General features: G+C 37.9%; 1 protein-coding gene across 1 annotated transcript; it reads right to left on the bottom strand.

Moving 5' to 3' along the window:
- Positions 1-10732: 10732 nt before the first annotated feature.
- LOC121432119 lies at positions 10733-14735 on the bottom strand. The gene is made up of 2 exons (XM_041629976.1): positions 13965-14735; positions 10733-12138 (listed from the first exon to the last, which is right to left on the bottom strand). The coding sequence occupies exons 1-2, from the start codon at positions 14610-14612 to the stop codon at positions 10861-10863; spliced, it is 1926 nt and encodes a 641-aa protein (XP_041485910.1). The 5' UTR covers positions 14613-14735; the 3' UTR covers positions 10733-10860.
- Between the last annotated feature and the right edge of the window lie 2621 nt (positions 14736-17356).

Genomic DNA, 17356 nt, shown 5'->3' with positions numbered 1-17356 from the left:
AATGTCATTTTTTTAGAAAATTGAAAATGGTTTTTACTGTACCTTTTGTATATAAATAGACGAATCATTTTACATCCGATCATGAAAGGAAAACGAAAATAAGTCAAAAGGAACCATTTAAAAATGAAATTCATGCATCTTTTTATTTATGGGGCAGCTGCTCGTTTATAACGTCACAAATCCAAAACTTAAAATTCTAATAACTTCCTTAACTTTTAACGGATTTTTATCAAACCTTCACCAATATTTTTTACTATTTTTTGTGCTATTTTTACAGCAAATTTTTCTTCAAGGTGAACTTCCACTTTAACTCATAAACCTGTCAGTATGGTCTGATTATTGTCTGGTCCAACCATTACCTGATTAATATTATTACTTGGTCTTTTGGAGATTGACGTTTGATAGATTTATATGTACTTTATCAACTCCCCACAATTTTAAATGTCTTATGTATTCATGAAATACGTTATAACTGAATTTATTATATTTTGATTGTGTTGTTGTGATGTTTCTGCTTTCTACTCAAGTTTTTTTTAATAAATTCGAATTTAAATTTTCAATTTCATCTAGTCGGGCATTCCTTGTCTAATTTCCAAGTGGTCTTAATTGCTACTTCGCCTATTCATATAGACTAAAAGACTATTCAGTGCGATTAGACCAAGTTAATCATGATAATATCAGACGAACTGGGTTAAGCCTAACTGTTTGATGGACTAATAGACTAAATGGGTAATAGACGAGCATGTTGAAGACAAAATAGGTGTCATTATTTCAGAAATAGTATTAGCAAAAATATTTTGCCGATTATACATCGCGAAGAGATTTTTTTTAAAAACAAACGAGGACATTGAATATAGTTTTAAAAACTAATCCCTTTTTCATTCTTAAGCTTCATAATTCTATTTACCAGAAGGCGGAAGAAGCTTATTTTGCTGGACTAACGGTGTTTTTCATCTACCTTGCAGTATATGCTTAGTAATGAAATTTCGAGGAAACTGTATTTTCCATCAACTTTAAGTAATTTTTTTTAAACAAACTGTACAAGAAAATGAAGAAACAACTCAAAAGTAATACCTGAGATCTTCATATAATAGGAAGCGTGGATGTGCTGTTTCGATTCTTAAAATACTTTTCAGTTATTATTTTTTTGGGGTGATTCTTGTTCCAGGGTGACGGTTTCTCAAAACATATAGCGCAGACAATACAGTAATGCAGGTACAACGGAAGGGTTTTGAAAGTGTGTGTGTGTTCGTGGGGGTGAAACCCCTACCCACCCCCTTCCATGGCCTAAGGAGGAAAATGTATATTTTTGAAATTTTTAGGTGTTCAACTGAATCAATTTCCTGACATGAAAAATACATAAAGACGCAAATAACTTTTTAATTGAGAACTCCACTTGGGGAAAATCTATATTAATTAAGTCTTCCAAAATCTGATGCATGGCATGTTCTGTTACCTGTTGTTAACGTTCTGTAACGTGAGTCATTACAAAGATTTTTCAGGAACTGTGTTCGTGTTACTTTATTCAAAAAAGGGTTTTTACGAATGAGAAGCAGCATTTATGCTTTGTGATGAAAGCAAGATTTTTAATCACCTACTAATACTCTTGAAATTTTAGCCTTCAAATGTAAAGTGACTAGCCATGGGAATGCCTTTAAATGCAATTTATGTGTAACTAATATGTGCTCAATGTCGATTTTCAAATTTAAACAACATGAATCATGATCGAAAGCTCAATTACAAAACACGAACACAAACACGGTCAGCAGTGCACTGTTCATTGTCGAAAATATAAAGCTGATTTTGTTGATCGCGTTTAAATTTCCCGCTTTCGTGAGCGCAGCTTTAGTGCGCAGTTTGACCTATTACCAGAAAGGTCAATTCTGGCACCTGCATAATTGTGTAGGCATCCACTGCGAGAGCATTAAATTTCACTCCGAATCGTGATTTGAAAGACGTTTACTTTTCCGACCGCGAATGGAGGACATTGACCACATCCTTTATTTCTTATTGCATCTGCGTTATGTAATCATGATCCATGTTGCCCTTTTATTTGGAAACCGACACACCTTGAACCTACAGATGCAATAGATTTTAATGATGTCATATTTTCATCAGATCTGTTTAATTACATAATGTTCTTTAAGTATTACATTATTTTCATGAACCCTTTCCAAGGATGCATTTTATTAAGTCTCATGTACTTATCAAAATGATTTTAATGTATAAAAAGGAAGATGTACTTTCTTTTACTTGCTAGGTATGCATTCTAATTTTCAATAAATATTATTAATATGTCCTTATGAAGTCAGTTTTTGCATTTTTAGAATGAAAAATTTGGCAAATTTAAGCACTTTGATGGCATTTAAAAATCGACAGTAGTATTATCTGATGATTAAAAAGAAAAATGTTACTGTCTTGAAAAGTGAGGGATGATTGTACATACCAAACCTCCCCCTCAGGATCCGAAAAATGGGGGAACATATCCCCCACCAAATGGCAATATTGGCTCATAAATTAGTTGTGTTGCATAAAGGGTCGTTAAACAGTGTCGCCTGGGTTTAACCGGCCACTCACCTCCGTGCATGAGTGAACATTACGCACGGCGCGCCCGCAATACCCCCCAAATATGTACCCCGATGACCAATTAAGAGTCAGTCAGTGTCAAGGTTAATCAGTGAGAGCTCTGTGTCTTGAGAGTTAAGGTCAAGTCAAGTACGTGTTCAGCAGCAACAAGCAGGACCTCTAGACCTTCGCTGGACCATGCATGTACCGGATATTAGACACCTTAGAGGTGCATTAATTCAGTAAGTGCCTCACTCTACCTAATTTATACAATAATTGTAATACATCGTGCTTATACATTCATTCTTTGACTCACTCTCAAAAATGGTAGAGAAGAATAAGTTTCTTTTAATCATGGACATTAAACCAATCATACCTATTCGCAAAGTTACCTAGCTTAGGTAAACTAGTACCTAGTTTAATAAATTGAAAATACTTAGAATATTCATACTATACCTTGCCACATCGAATAACTTCAGCTATTAAGTTGAATTGCTCAAACAAATGCTAATCAGTCCTGGAGTCAGCCTAGCTGAAAAGGTAGCCAATTTTCATCTTCATATAGGAATACAATATGTATACCCCCTATTTTTTTTTAAATCGCGTCTGGCTGATCGATAGTGGTGGGTATGTTCAGGAGGGCCATGAAAAAGGACCCCCCCCAAAAAAAAAAAAAAAATTGAATAAGAGGTAGAATTTAAATCCATCTTCTATCTATTGTGATTTTCTTTTACTATCCTTCTCTCCGCCACCCCCCCCCCCTCTCTCTCTCCCTCTTATAGCTAACACACCACGCACCATGTGCACTGCCAATTCTCATGTACACACTATGGTCCGTATTCTGAAGTCGGGTTTAACTTGGACCACGGTCTAACTCTGTGCTAAAATTATGGGGAGCCAAAAATTCTGTTTATATTGTATATTTCTTATGTTTACTATTTTGTTTCATTTTGTTTTCATAACGAAGAAAAATACTTCAGTTATCATTCCCAGACAATGACGAACAATGTGGGTGTCATATGAGTTAATAAATTGAATGTTTATTGTTAGGGATTCGTGCCCCAGTTGGCTATCCATAGGTTAACCACAACTTTAAACCAGGGTTTAATTTAAACCCGAGTTCAGAATACGGGCCTATGTCCCTTTCTCGCACTCACTCTGTTACAATTCTCTTTTCTATTTCTGTCTCACTTTTTCCTTATTTCTTAAATTCTAGTTGTGTTACTCTTCCTCTACACCACACATTCTCTCTTCACCCCCCCCCCCCTCTCTCATCCTCATCCTGTTACCATGGTCACATCATATGAAAACTAACGAAACTTTATCAAATCACGAATTAAATTAAGATGAAATCATTCGTTTCTATGATGATCTAGAAATGTGCAGATTTTATTGCTTTGTTGGATTTACAATATACATTGATTGAAGTATAAGCAAAATTATTTTTCTTTTGTTGCAGACATCTGTGCTATAACCATGATGATACGAATCCATGAATGCAGCATATATTGTGTGATTTGCCTAAATGGTTATGGTTTGTCCATTGAAGAAAGTCTACCAATCATAAACATTTTGTTGATGTACAAAAAGTAATAAACTTGACATAAGTATAACAATCGAATCTCTCAGATTACCACTTAAAAATAGATTACGATCGGGTGAACGCTGTAAATAACTTTCATCTGATTAGTTAAATAAAAAAATAAGTGTTACAACTTGAGTTAATCCTGGAATAACCTAATCTGAAACAGGGGACGATAATCGAGGGGGCTGAAGGTTTTTTTTTTCAATAAATGTCTATAACAGATGGAAATGGCAATCTTACTGATATTTTTTTTTCACGTTCACCCGGGGCCTCCCACACACTTTTCCCTCAGCCCGCTACTATACTTAAAAAACATATGGTCCCTGTAAAACTAACTAATCTTCCTTTTAATGCAAAAAGAGATTTTAAAAAAGTGTACATTCACACTATTTATACATCATACATATATTTTCCCTTTCTACACATATTTTCTATTTACATAATTTCTGTCAGAAGGAATGCATTTATAATGATTTTTTATGTTATATAAAATGCCAATACATGATGAAGTCAATATAATATATAGGCTTATAGACACAACAAAACGATTTAACTGCAATTTTAGACTACACCAAACGAAAGTATAAGAAATAGCTTATCGACAAAGAACAGCGCAAATATCGCATATACACTTCGAAAATTCGATTATTTTTTTTGGTAGATATCAGTGAAGAAGTGCATTATTTCAAATACATTTTCTACCTTGATATATATACAGCTAGAAAAGAGCGATTCAAATCATGATTCAAAATGATTGCCGTATCGATATTCAAAATATTTACGTCTCTCATTGTCAGAGTTAATTGTAAAAAGGATACATTGTAGTTTTAAAATGTAATTTATGATCACTATATCACTTCCCAAAGCTATTAATAAGATTTCTTGTACATGTTTAGGAATAAACAAAACAGAAATAATTGTTTATATCAACTACAATAAACTATAAAGCTATAATAAATAACGATTTTGATTAATAACCAAGGCATGCAGGCCGACATTTTTTTTACTCAATGTAAGTTTTTATTATAGGTCAATCTTTCCCCCTTAAGTTCTAATATCAACATGATTGTTTAGAAAAGAAACTCTCGAAGATATAGGGCGTTCTCATAATCTCGTTGGGCCCTAAGGAATGTAACATAAAAGACATGAAAGCAGTGGCGTAATTAGACACCCCCCCAAAAAAAAAAAATGAGGGGGCTCGATATGGCGTATCGCATAAAATTGATTTAAAAGTTGTAAGCGTGCAAGCAAAATTTTTTATCAAATCACAGTTTGTGATAGATTTTGACATAGTATTCATGAAATAATATCACATTTACCCTTTTCGTTTTCCTTTTCTTTCCTCTTCTCTTTTATTCTCTTGATCGTGACTTTTTTTTATTTTATTTCATTTTATTTACTTATTTATTTTCATTTTATTTTTTTATCCGTACGTCCGTGCATGAAAGCGATGCGCGTAATAATGATACATTTTTGCACATGGTTGGTTACAGGTTTCATTTACGTCTAATTGAACAATAATCTTCATTGTAATACATGCCCGTATTTTAGCAGACTGAATATACATATATGTTCACATTAACATGCAGCCACCAAATAAACACATTAAAAACAAACATTTGCTGTAATGTCTCAGTACATGAGTCTTGACATGAAGAGATTTTTAAGAAACTCACAATGGGATTATATAGAACATCTAGACCTGATATAATATTGGTACATGAAAGAATTTGAAGAGAAATTATGTTCATTCATTCAGTTGTTCATACACTCTTAAACAAATCAGTCAAATTGACTAGGCAAGTAGTCAGCTGGGAGCAACTGATATGCTAGTCACATTTTTGACATTCATTTTAATTAGAAATAACTCTGTTCTAGTAAAATACGACTACAAAATAGTCAAATATGACTAGAATAACAGTTGCACCCAGTAGACCCTATTAACTACTCATTTTTTACTGATTAGTTTTTTAGAGTGTAGCTTCGGGAGATTGCAAATGGAAAACTACCAGTTTGATGTACGAAATAACAGGCAAAGAATTCTTGAAGTGCAAATAATATTCTAGATGTCACAATTAAGTCTTGTCACAACACTCCATTTAAAAGTGTATGATAGCTTTGTTACTTTTGACTGCATAATGAAGCAGCGAAACTACCTCGGTCAGCCGTTTAAAAAAAATGTACCAACTACATAGGTGGTTTGAATAAAAATGAATAAAACGGCTGTTTTCGACTCGCCGTACGGCCACCGTAGAGCAAATGTGACCATGGTATTAATCTCAGTAGACCATGGTGATCACTGGCAGCAAAAAGACAATGTGATAGGTATTGTATAGTATTTATGCTGTTAATTACACGGAAGTCGGGTTAACTTAAAGAAAAATGGACAACGTTCCTATTATATATTGTTATTGGTGTAAGGTCAGTGATATATATTTATTTAGTTAATTCCTCTTTAAGGATATTCATAGCATATAATGATTAAGAACATTCCAGAATGTGTCATTAAAGCTTTGTTAGGCATGCTATTCAATGAGATTATTTTTTGGAATGCGCAAAGAGAGACAATAAACTGCAACACAATAGAGACTCAAAGTGGTAGTGGAAATGGACAATAGGATTAGCTATGTTTACATTGTTAATTTCACTGAGGGGTCATTCAAGAGTCTTCTAGAAGTGGACTATTCTAGAAAGAATGATAATGTTCTTTTTGAAGAACAATACTAGAAGCTTCCAGAATAGTGAAAATTTATGAATATAAACTGGCAGTTTATTCATCACATCAGTTTCACGCCAGACTTTCTGTCAGAGCATAGTTTATTTCCAACAGGAATACAACGTTTATCTTCTGTGGAATTATTTGCATGCCATCGATGAACTGTTTGCAGTTACTTTGGGAGAGGAATACTCTGTTCTCATCGAGATCATCAACCCGTTTTAATGAACGATTTTCAACCCATGGATTGCTGAAATTGACTGTTAATCATCATCAACATCGTCTTCACGGACATGTCAACTCGTTACTCTGACTCTTGTTATTCATCGTTCTTCAACGTCAATTTTATCATCGCCATCATTGTGAACTTTAATCTACGGAATCTTCGCCACCCAACTTGGATTTTATCTGGATTTAGTACAGGACTATCTTTGGAATATAATCAGAACTGACACTTCAAGACATGTAAAATGTTTGGTTTTATTTTGTTTAGTGTATGATCTATTTCCTGTAATAAAAGAAAAGGAAATCAAATTTAAAACTAAATTTTCATTGTTATTTGTTGCAGTATCGTATTAAACATGGGAACCTTGTTCAGCTTTCGCACAGAGGAACAAAGAGACAAAACAGAAGACAATCTACCACATCATTTGTGGTGCACAACAACCTTGATAATATTGGTGTTTGCGAGACATGGTGTTAGTGTTTGCGAGACTGCTGATGATGATGCTGTGATAGCAGGACTTAACCATGGTGGATGCAATCAAGCACATACCAAGAACGGGAAAAGGTGTTAGTGGTGGAGTTGCCTTTCTCTGTCAAAGTTCTCTTAATGTTAAAGTCCATTCGTCTGTCCAGAGTGTCAAGTCCTTTGAAATGATTCAAAATATGAATGTCATAGAGAACTCGAATGCTGTACACCTGGCTGTTTTCTATAGACAGTCAGCGTCATCAGTTTCTTTCAGGTGTTTCCTTGATGAGTTCTCAAACGTACTAGATGATTACCTCTTTAAGCAAGCCAGTTTAATCACCTCGGGAGACTTCAACATTCACGTTGATACAACATGGATCTTCTTAAATCATGACATTGAACAAGACATCCAGAAGCCAACTCATGAATATGGGCATACCCTGGATCTGCTGATATCACGGTCACAGAAGGAGACTTCCAAGAAAGTGCTCTCTGGCATCAAGGCCTTCGATGGTATTTCGGACCACTATGCTATCGCCTGTAATGTTCATATGGCGAGCCCGCAAACTTCCTGGAAGATTGTTGTTTCACGTAACATCCAGCCAATAGAGCCGATTGCTTCTTTGAGAATTTGAAAGAAGCTCCACTGATAGAGAAATGCAAAACGAACAGCTTGGGTATTGCTGTGAGCAATTCAAACTCAATTCTGATAGCTACTCTAGATCAACATGCTCCAGTCAAGAAGGGTGCAGTGACTGTTAGTCCAAACACTCAGTGGTATAGACCGAAAATATCAGAAGGGAGCTTCAATGTAGGCACCTTGAGAGACAGTGGCGCTCATCAGATCTTGAAGTACACAGACAAAATATGTATCGACATCAGTACTCGAAAGTCAAGTCCATGATTCGTGAAGCAAAGAAAGAGTACAATCTACAGCGATTCAAAGACTATTTCGGTGACTCAAAAAGTCATCAGCAAAGTCACACGAATTGGACCCAATTCCTACCTCTCTTCTGAAGAGGTGTATGTCTGCTTTTGTTCCCACTGTCATATTGTCAATACAAGTCTTGACAATGAAGTTGTTCCTGAGAACCTGAAGGCTGCGATTGTTCGTCCAATTTTGAAGAAATCTGGAATGGATGCTGGGTCTCTTCAGAGCCATATCCAATCTGCCATAACCACCAATCATCCCACCAGTCTTATCACAGCATGGAGACACTTCTGACCAATCTGATGATATTCTGCGTCAGACGAACAAAGGCAACATCACACCTCTTGTCCTTCTTGATATGTCGTCAGCGTTTGATACGATCGACCATGGAATACTCCTTGACCAGTTGCAATACCTTAACGTCGATGGTACTGCTTTATGTTGGTTCAGAACTACAGGTCCTCTCTGTGAATCGCTCTCAGTGTATGCAAGCTGGTGAAGCTAAGTCTGAGGCTACTCTTCTGACATACGGCATCCCTCAAGGGTCAGTATCTTTGGCTATGTCACTGGCTGCAATGCAGTTGGAGACTTGCATGAAAGGATATCAACAGATGGATGGACATGTCTGGTCTAAAGCTCAATCATAAAAAAATCAGAGTTTATTATAATACAAAATGCAACAAAATACCCACGGAGGACTTTTGTATCCATGTTGGGAAAAGTGTCATTTACCCATCCACCAAATGGTGTGATCTTTTGACACAAGCATGTCATTCGATGATCATTATCTCAAATATATCAAGATCTGTGAGATATCAACTTCGCAACCTCAGCTTTGTTCGCAAGTTCCTGATTCGAGACGCAACTGAACATGTAGTCCACGCCCTCATCTCTTCTTGTCTCGATTTCTGCAACTCCCTCTTTCCCAGCCTTTTTCAATAACAGCTCTCCAAACTTAAGTGCCTTCAGAATTCTGCAGCTAGACTGGTGACCCTCACCAAGAAAGCCTTTAATATAACCCCTCTCCTACAGTTCCTTCACTGGTCACAAATCGATAAGCACATCATCTTCAAGCTCATGTTGTTGTACCATAGAGCGTGTATACTACACAGTACATGGCTCATCACCTGGGTCAACACCATCTGCAGAACTCAAAACAAGTATACCAACCCTTTCGTGTTCTATGATCATCAGACACTTCTCTACTCAAAGTTCCTAGGTTCAAGTATCCCGCGGGTGACCATAGCTTTTCCAACGCAGCCCCTTCTCTGTGGAACAGTCTTCATCTTCCTCTCCGCCAGGCTTCCTCCAACTCTTCTTTTAAACAATTACCTAAAACACATCTTTTCACATTGTAATTTTATTTTTCACTGCATTAATTGTATTGACTTTAATAAATATAATTGGCCTAGATCATATAGATGTTAATTAATCATTCTTATTTTCATTATTTGATTCAAAAAGAAATGTTTCTGCTAAACTAGGTTATACCTGTATTAAATTTCCTCCAGAATTTAGCTCTGTATCATTTAGTTTGAAAGTTTGTACTCAATTATATGGTGTAAGACAATTTGTATTTATGTCCTTATTTTTATGATTGTAAAGAGTGCCCGGGGGGCCAATTCCATTGACGCGTGGATACCATGCGCCACCATCGGGTCTCGAAAAGCACCCTAAACACGTATTTTCCATATTCCGAAAATGCACCCCTTAACAAGTACTGGCGTGTGAAACCCTACCCTTAACAAGTATTGGAAACAAAACGATACTCTTGGCAAATATTCCCTGAAATGAACCCCTAAACAAGTACAGGAATATTTTATTGTTATGTCACGGGTCCTTCGGTCGTCGGTTTTACCTTTACACATCATTTGTTTTAGTACGACCCCACCTTCCACACCTCGCGCAAAATCAGACTCTAAACACGTAGTCTTGGGCAAAAAGGACATCCTTTATTAAACATTTTAATTTTGTTTTATCATCCCCGCAAATTTGACCCTAAACACGTACCTTTCCTAGCGAAATAGATACCCTATGTTTTCATTATTTTTGTGTTATTGACACCTTATCACGTTACGTAAGTAACGTGCCCTATCTTGAAAAAGACATCCTTTTTACGTATTTTTTGGTCGCGCATGGTATCCACTCGTCAATGTAAGTGGCCCCCGGGAAAGAGTGCCTTAAGCGTCATGCCTGACGGATTTGTGTGCTTTGAAAGGAATCCACCATTATTATCGACATCATAAGTTGAGGTTTTCATGATAATCAGCAGAAATTGGAAATCAGATCTGTGTTCATATAACTCAGACCTTATTTTTGTACTAAACACTAACCACGTAAGGTGTTTACAAAATTTATGATAGGTCCACTCTTCAAAACTGCGATATGTTGATGAAATATAACTCCTCCGAACAAGCAAAGGCGAGTAGGTCCGGAGAGAGGGAAACCAAGTAGCACCAAGGATAGTCACATATGATATCAAGTGCTTTGAACTTAACCCTTTCTTTCAGGTTCAGCCCATCAAGATCATAGAGCCTGATCACAACGTCATAGTTCTCGTGATCAACACTCGCTACATACACCCTGTCCTGCTCATCCACGGCAGCATACAGGTAGACATCCTCCGGAGCTTGCAGAGACTCACCAGCATTCCCATCCCTGTCATAGACCGTCACCACGCTGGGATTGGTGAGATTACATGAACTGGTGACGATCAAACCCGACCTGGTGGATGATACCTGCCATGTCTTGTGCTTTGTTGGAACATTGTCCTTGAGAGTGGATCCCGTTGGGTCGTAGATGGAGACTTGGTGTGCACCATTAGCAACGAGGACCTCATTTGAGCGACTTCTGTTTAATTTGAGATTACAAATCATGTTTCTCACGTGGATTGCTGCTTGCTTGGAGCCATGGGGGGAATACACGTGTACTTCTTCCCTCCCAACTGATACGTATAACTGCCTATTTTGATTAAAGAATAGATCCCAACACTTCATATCATTCGGTATGTTTCTATACGGCTGTTTTCCACCAGCTGAATCAATGATATCAATACCTTGTGCATTATCCCCATATCCGACAGCCACACTCTGGTGAGAGTGCCGGGTCATTCCGCACATCCCTCCCCGTAGATCCACATCCTTGATAATTTTCAGCTTGGGATTTGATCCTGAGATGCACCCGAGGTCAAGAGAAGGTGTATTTGCGGGCTTGAACCTCTTCTCCTGTGCTTTCTTTGTGATAGCTACCGCAGAAGTGCAATCAGTATCCTCTTTCAGCATGGCGTTTAGCTCATCACAGAGCAAGATATGAGCAGACAGACTATCTGTCTCAAGATTACCCAGTTTGTTTTTATCTATCAGTGCAAGCGAACTACAAATACTCTTGATCCTCTGCCGATCCTTGGATTTTAAGATGTTAAGATCATCATCGAAACTCTGCTTTAATGCATTTATTTCTTCAGTGAGACTCTGAAGCTCTTCTTCTAGCCCCGCTTCCAGCGCTTTGACCTTGATGCTGTAAACCTGCCTGACATCATCTAGTAGTTTCTGCATGGCAGTGTGTACCTCATGACGTTGTTCTTCTATATTCTGAATGTTCTTTTCCAGCTCAGCTTTCTTATCTGCACATTTTTTGGTATAGCCCGTTACCTAATAAAATAAAACAATAGTATCCAAATTAAAATAAATTTTCCGTAACGTAAGTAAAAAAAAAAAGTAGGAAACAAATGAAAAGTGTGGATCTTGTAGAATAACTTTCAACTGGTTTGAAAGAAAAACAATTTTCCCTTTCCATTAATCATATCTTTAATTTTGTTTCATGACATAAAATAATGAAATTAACATGATTGTGATTGCCATTCATAAGTAAAATCAAGATTAGATCAGATTTAGACTTGAGTTTAGATTTATATTTACTTATTTTCCATCAACAAAATACAAACATTATACAGAATCAAACATTTTCAAAATTTGTATTCAATCATGAAAGTACAAATATTAACATAATATTCAGTAATCAAAAATCAAATCAAGGACTAAATTGAAAACTTAGGGCATAAAGTAAGAATCGTTGCATTACAGCGCAGGCAAGGACGTTAACCTTAAATAATCACTCAAATTACTGTAGAAATCAAAACAATCTAGGCACACTACTTTGCAGAGCTCTGGGGAAAATATTTTGACCGGGGTTGCTGGTAAATTTAATCAGAATATATTTATATAATCGATTCGTTAATCACGTTGAATGGGGTGGTCACAATCATGCCCAAGCTGCAGTGTGTTGACGATGGATGGCTCCTTAATTATATATACATATTTGCTCCTGAATTCTATTTTTGGTGTTTATTTTTCCTCCCTCGATCGCTGCGCTCGCTCGTATTCATTTGTCATACTGGATACAAAATGGTGTAAGGAGGTATTTTAGTTTGGTAGGCCAGATGACACATCATTGTTAATTTCTTGGTGCCATTATAACAAAACTACACAGTTCTATCACTAATACCTCAGTCACATTTTTCCTACGACGGCCGTACGGCGAGTCGAAAACAGCCGTTTTAACATTTTCTTGTACCAGATAAATTATAGGTGGTTAGAATAAAAATGAAGAAAACGGTTGTTTACGACTCACCTTGCGGCGCGCCGTAGGATAAATGTGACTGAGGAATAAAGAAAGTGTTTACTTTTTTCTCGCCCGCTGTCCCTGCTCGTCTTAGTTTTTTTTTAAGCAACGGGTGCAGGAAGTTAGGTGAAGTTTGATGAGCGAGATGATCGACTTTATTAATTATTCTCATTAAATCGGGCTATGGCCTATTTCATGAAAATATTCTGGCATCTGTTGAGTTAAAAACTCTTAGACTGAGCCCTACGGAATAGTTCGGTTAGTAGTAGTAAACGTTTCCTGACGAAACAAGGTGGCAAATGAGAGTCGTAATTTTTATGTGGTATAAGGTGACCTTACCAAATAATGTTCGTTTGTTATTTCGATTGATTTTATAAAAGTATACAACTTTCTTTTGTTTATACTACAATAATGCGGACATATTCTGGTAGCTCGCCTCGCTCGCAGACAGAAAAAATATAATTTTTCATAAATGCAAGTGACATTAAGTAACAACAACCCACTAGAATATGTTTGAAAATAAGAGAAAACTCTTCCCAGTCCCCTACACTTATCTGGTTATTGTGGACGTCCTTGCGCCCTCATGACAAAAATGCCCCCCCCCCCCATGGGGTGACCCACGGTCGGCCACTGATGTAGACCCGTTCAATGGTATAGATTCTGACAAAGCAGCATGTATTGCTTCATTGAAAATGTATTTGTTCTTCTTTCATCCCCCCAACATTATTATCATCCTCATGTCATATCTTGATCATTAATGATTGCTTCCTAATTAGCAGGATTATTGTTATGGCCATAAAATACGTCTAACGTGTCTAATCATGCTAATGGTGATTGAACTGAATTATCCGCTTACCTTTCGCCTCAACTCCTGCTCGAAGTCGGCCAGGTTCTTAATTTCATGAACCTTATGACCAGCGACCACGCAAAGAAGACAGACACGGACCTTACAACCTTTACAAAACATATCTTTGTTCTCTTGACGGTGGATGGAGCATTTCTCAAATTGATGACCAATGCTGGCCTTCCCTTCGATGACATCCTCCATGGAGACAATCTCGTGACCTTCGAAGATTGTTAGATATTGATGACATTGCAAGCATTTATCACATATGTAGTTATTGCACATTCGGCAGAATGAGACAGCATCTTGCAAAAGCTTGCAACCGGTGCATTTTGGACGCATCTCAACATCGTCAACATGGTCAAAGAGAGCGTTCATCCCTCCAAACTTGGCGTTGTAATCGTCTACGCATCCGTTGATGGAGACACTGAGGCGGAGATCGTCGACACGGTTGGTGGAGAACTCGGTAATCTCTCTGCAAAGAGGGCAGACCATGTGATCAACGTCCTGGTGGGACAGGTCGTATGTTTTAAGACACTTCCTGCAGAAAGTGTGTCCGCACGTCAGAAGTGTTGGTTCTTCAAAAATATCAAGACATAGCGGACATATCAGGTCCTGTGAAGAGCTAGAGGCTTTCTCTATTTCAATCTTTTCAGCCATTGCTAAATAACAACGAAACTGGGTAGTACTGAGAGATAGTTTCAAGTTTCTACCACTACGTTTCCACGTTAAATGAAAATCGAAATGATTGTGTGAGAAACCTGTATTATCATGTGTACATTTATGAAGAAAGAGTGAGCTGGGTATATTAGAATAGTAGACCGTCTGTCAGATAAGTTTTTCCGAACTATAAATAGAACTGGTTTTTCCCAGCTACCTTTGAACTTGATGGAAACATTTCCCATCTAATCGATAGAGGGAGTGTTGTGTTTATCAATTGTTGGATCATTGAGAGGGGGTGTGGCAAAGGCCATCCCCCCCCCCCCACAGTGGCGGATCCAGCCTCCACCAATAGGGGAGCCCGAAATGTTTTTTTTACCCATATTTTCCCCGATCGTGTACTCAAAATTTGATTTTTGTTTGTTTCTTTAAAGAGGTTGTCCCAGTGGCGTAATGAGCCATCAATTTTGAGGGGGGCTCGATACGACGTATCGCACAAAATTAATGAGACGTTGCGAGCGAGCAAAAATTTTGACATTTTTATTTCAAAAATCCAAGTTTGTAATAGAGTTTGATATAATATTTGGAAAGCAATATTATATTTCACCCTTATCCCTTTCCTTTTCTATTTTTTTTCTTATTCGTTTTTTTTTTTGGGGGGGACAAACGCCCATGTCCTAACAGTAATTTCTTAGCTACATTTCTCATAAACGACATAAATGTGTAATAGTCTCATAAGCCCTATGCAAGCAAAAAAATTTGAATTTAAAGTATTTTTTCCTCAAAATTGAACACTGCAATGTTTGTTAACCTGAACAAGATGGGTATGTAACTAGACAATAACTGCTAGCGCGAGCAGAAAATTTTAAAATGCATTCTGGCCTGGTCGAAAAGGAAGCTGTTAAGGACGTTTTGCAGTTAGCCATTAAGGTGATAAATATTTCAACGATTAAATAATGCGAGCGCGAAGCGCCAGTTGAAATCATTGATATTCCAAACTAAAAAAATGACGTTCTAAGCACTTTTTGTAATCATGAACGGTATAGTACACTGTTGGTCATAAAGGTGGAATAAAATTTTTTTGAATAAAAGTCGACAGTTTTGTTGGTATTTGAAAGGCTACGCGTAGACAAATTGGTAATTGAGTGATTACATAATGTTTCCCCATTACACAGGTGACATTATAACAGGAGAAAATTGGATTACGTTATAAATTCTTTTGTTGTAGACTATAAAAGCCTATGCATGTGATATTCTATCCCTTTCCCTGATTTGGCACTGTGTATAAGAATGTTGCATTTTTTCGAGTTCCTTGTACCGTTTGAAATAAAAATCGGTAGAGACGTTCCCTGGACTATGCCTGGTCCAACGGCAACAGCAACACGCGAGAGAGTGGTAGCACTGCGACAGGAGGGCTACAAGCAGACTGATATCGCAGAAGTCCTAGGGATATCACAGAGTGCAGTCTCTAAGATCCTAAAACGTCAACGTGAGGAGGGGAATGTGCGGCCACGGAAATCTCCAGGACGTCCCAGATTGACCACAAGAAGAGATGATCGCCAACTGTTGAATTTCAGCCGCAGAAACCGGAAATTGGCCACGAGCCGTCTTCGTCGATTGTGGAGGAGGTATCATGGGATCAACGTTTCCCGGTCAACCGTTAATCGCAGATTGCTCCAACATGGTTACCGAGCACGACGGTTGACCAAATGTCCACGCCTGTCTGTTCGCCACAGAGTAGCTCGTCTTCTTTGGGCTAGGGAGCACAGAAGGCTTCATCCAGGACATTGGCAACATGTGGTCTTCACGGACGAGAGCCGGTTCATCCTTGACCGAAAGGATGGGAGACAACGAGTTCGTCGATTAGCCGGGGAAAACCTTCGCGATGAATGTATCCACGAGACGACTCAAGGCGGAGGCGGCTCAGTGATGATATGGGCCTGCAGGATGACAACGCTAGACCGCACAGGGCCGCTGCAGTAAGGGAATTCCTGGAGGCAGAGGGCGTCGTACAGTTGCCATGGCCAGCTTGTTCGCCGGATATGAACCCCATAGAGCATGCATGGGATGCCCTAGGCCGAGCCATCAATGACAGAGAGGTCATTCCTCAAAATCTGCAGGAGTTGGCAGATGCTCTGAGGGAAGAATGGGACGCTATATGCCTGTTGACGTCATCAACAAGCTTGTGGACAGCATGCCACGACGTCTGCATGCGCTGGTTCGTGCCAGGGGTGGACATACCCGATACTAGCGACTGAGTAAGAACAATGACTCAAGTTTGATGCAAATTTGTCCATGAAATCACAAAAAAGAAGTCATCTGGAAAACTGAGAGAGATTGAAAATAAATATTCATGATCCTTTAATTTACTGTATATTGTCGTCATTGTTGTTCTATGCTCATGACATCCATCGCTTAATAAACCTGTAAAATATCACTGTCAAACGTGTGTAAAAGGCAGAATAATAAAGTAAAGTGGTTATCATGCACCATAAATGCCATATTCAAATCATGTTGTAATAATTACGCTGTGAAAATTTGGTGAAAAAAAATATTCCACCTTTATGACCAACAGTGTATATAACCAAGCAATTATTGATGCGAGCGCGAAGCGCGAGCACAAAAAAATTTAGATTTCAACCCCCCAAATGGGATTCTCTTTTCATGTTTTGTCAATCATGAAAAAAGAATGGGTAATTTGGTATCTTCTTACATTAATAATGCGAGCGCGAAGCGCGAGCAGA

The sequence above is a fragment of the Lytechinus variegatus genome, chromosome 18 (assembly GCF_018143015.1).
Source record: "Lytechinus variegatus isolate NC3 chromosome 18, Lvar_3.0, whole genome shotgun sequence".
NCBI classification, from domain to species: domain Eukaryota; kingdom Metazoa; phylum Echinodermata; class Echinoidea; order Temnopleuroida; family Toxopneustidae; genus Lytechinus; species Lytechinus variegatus.
Note: the sequence above shows the minus strand (reverse complement) of the source record. Positions and strands in the feature narration are given on the sequence as shown.

Coding starts and splice junctions, on each gene's coding strand:
- LOC121432119 (XM_041629976.1), bottom strand. CDS start 14,612: ATGGCTGAAAAGATTGAAATAGAGAAAGCCTCTAGCTCTTCACAGGAC. Junction 12,139..13,964: donor AGCAGGAGTTGAGGCGAAAG/GTAAGCGGATAA, acceptor TTATTTTATTAG/GTAACGGGCTATACCAAAAA.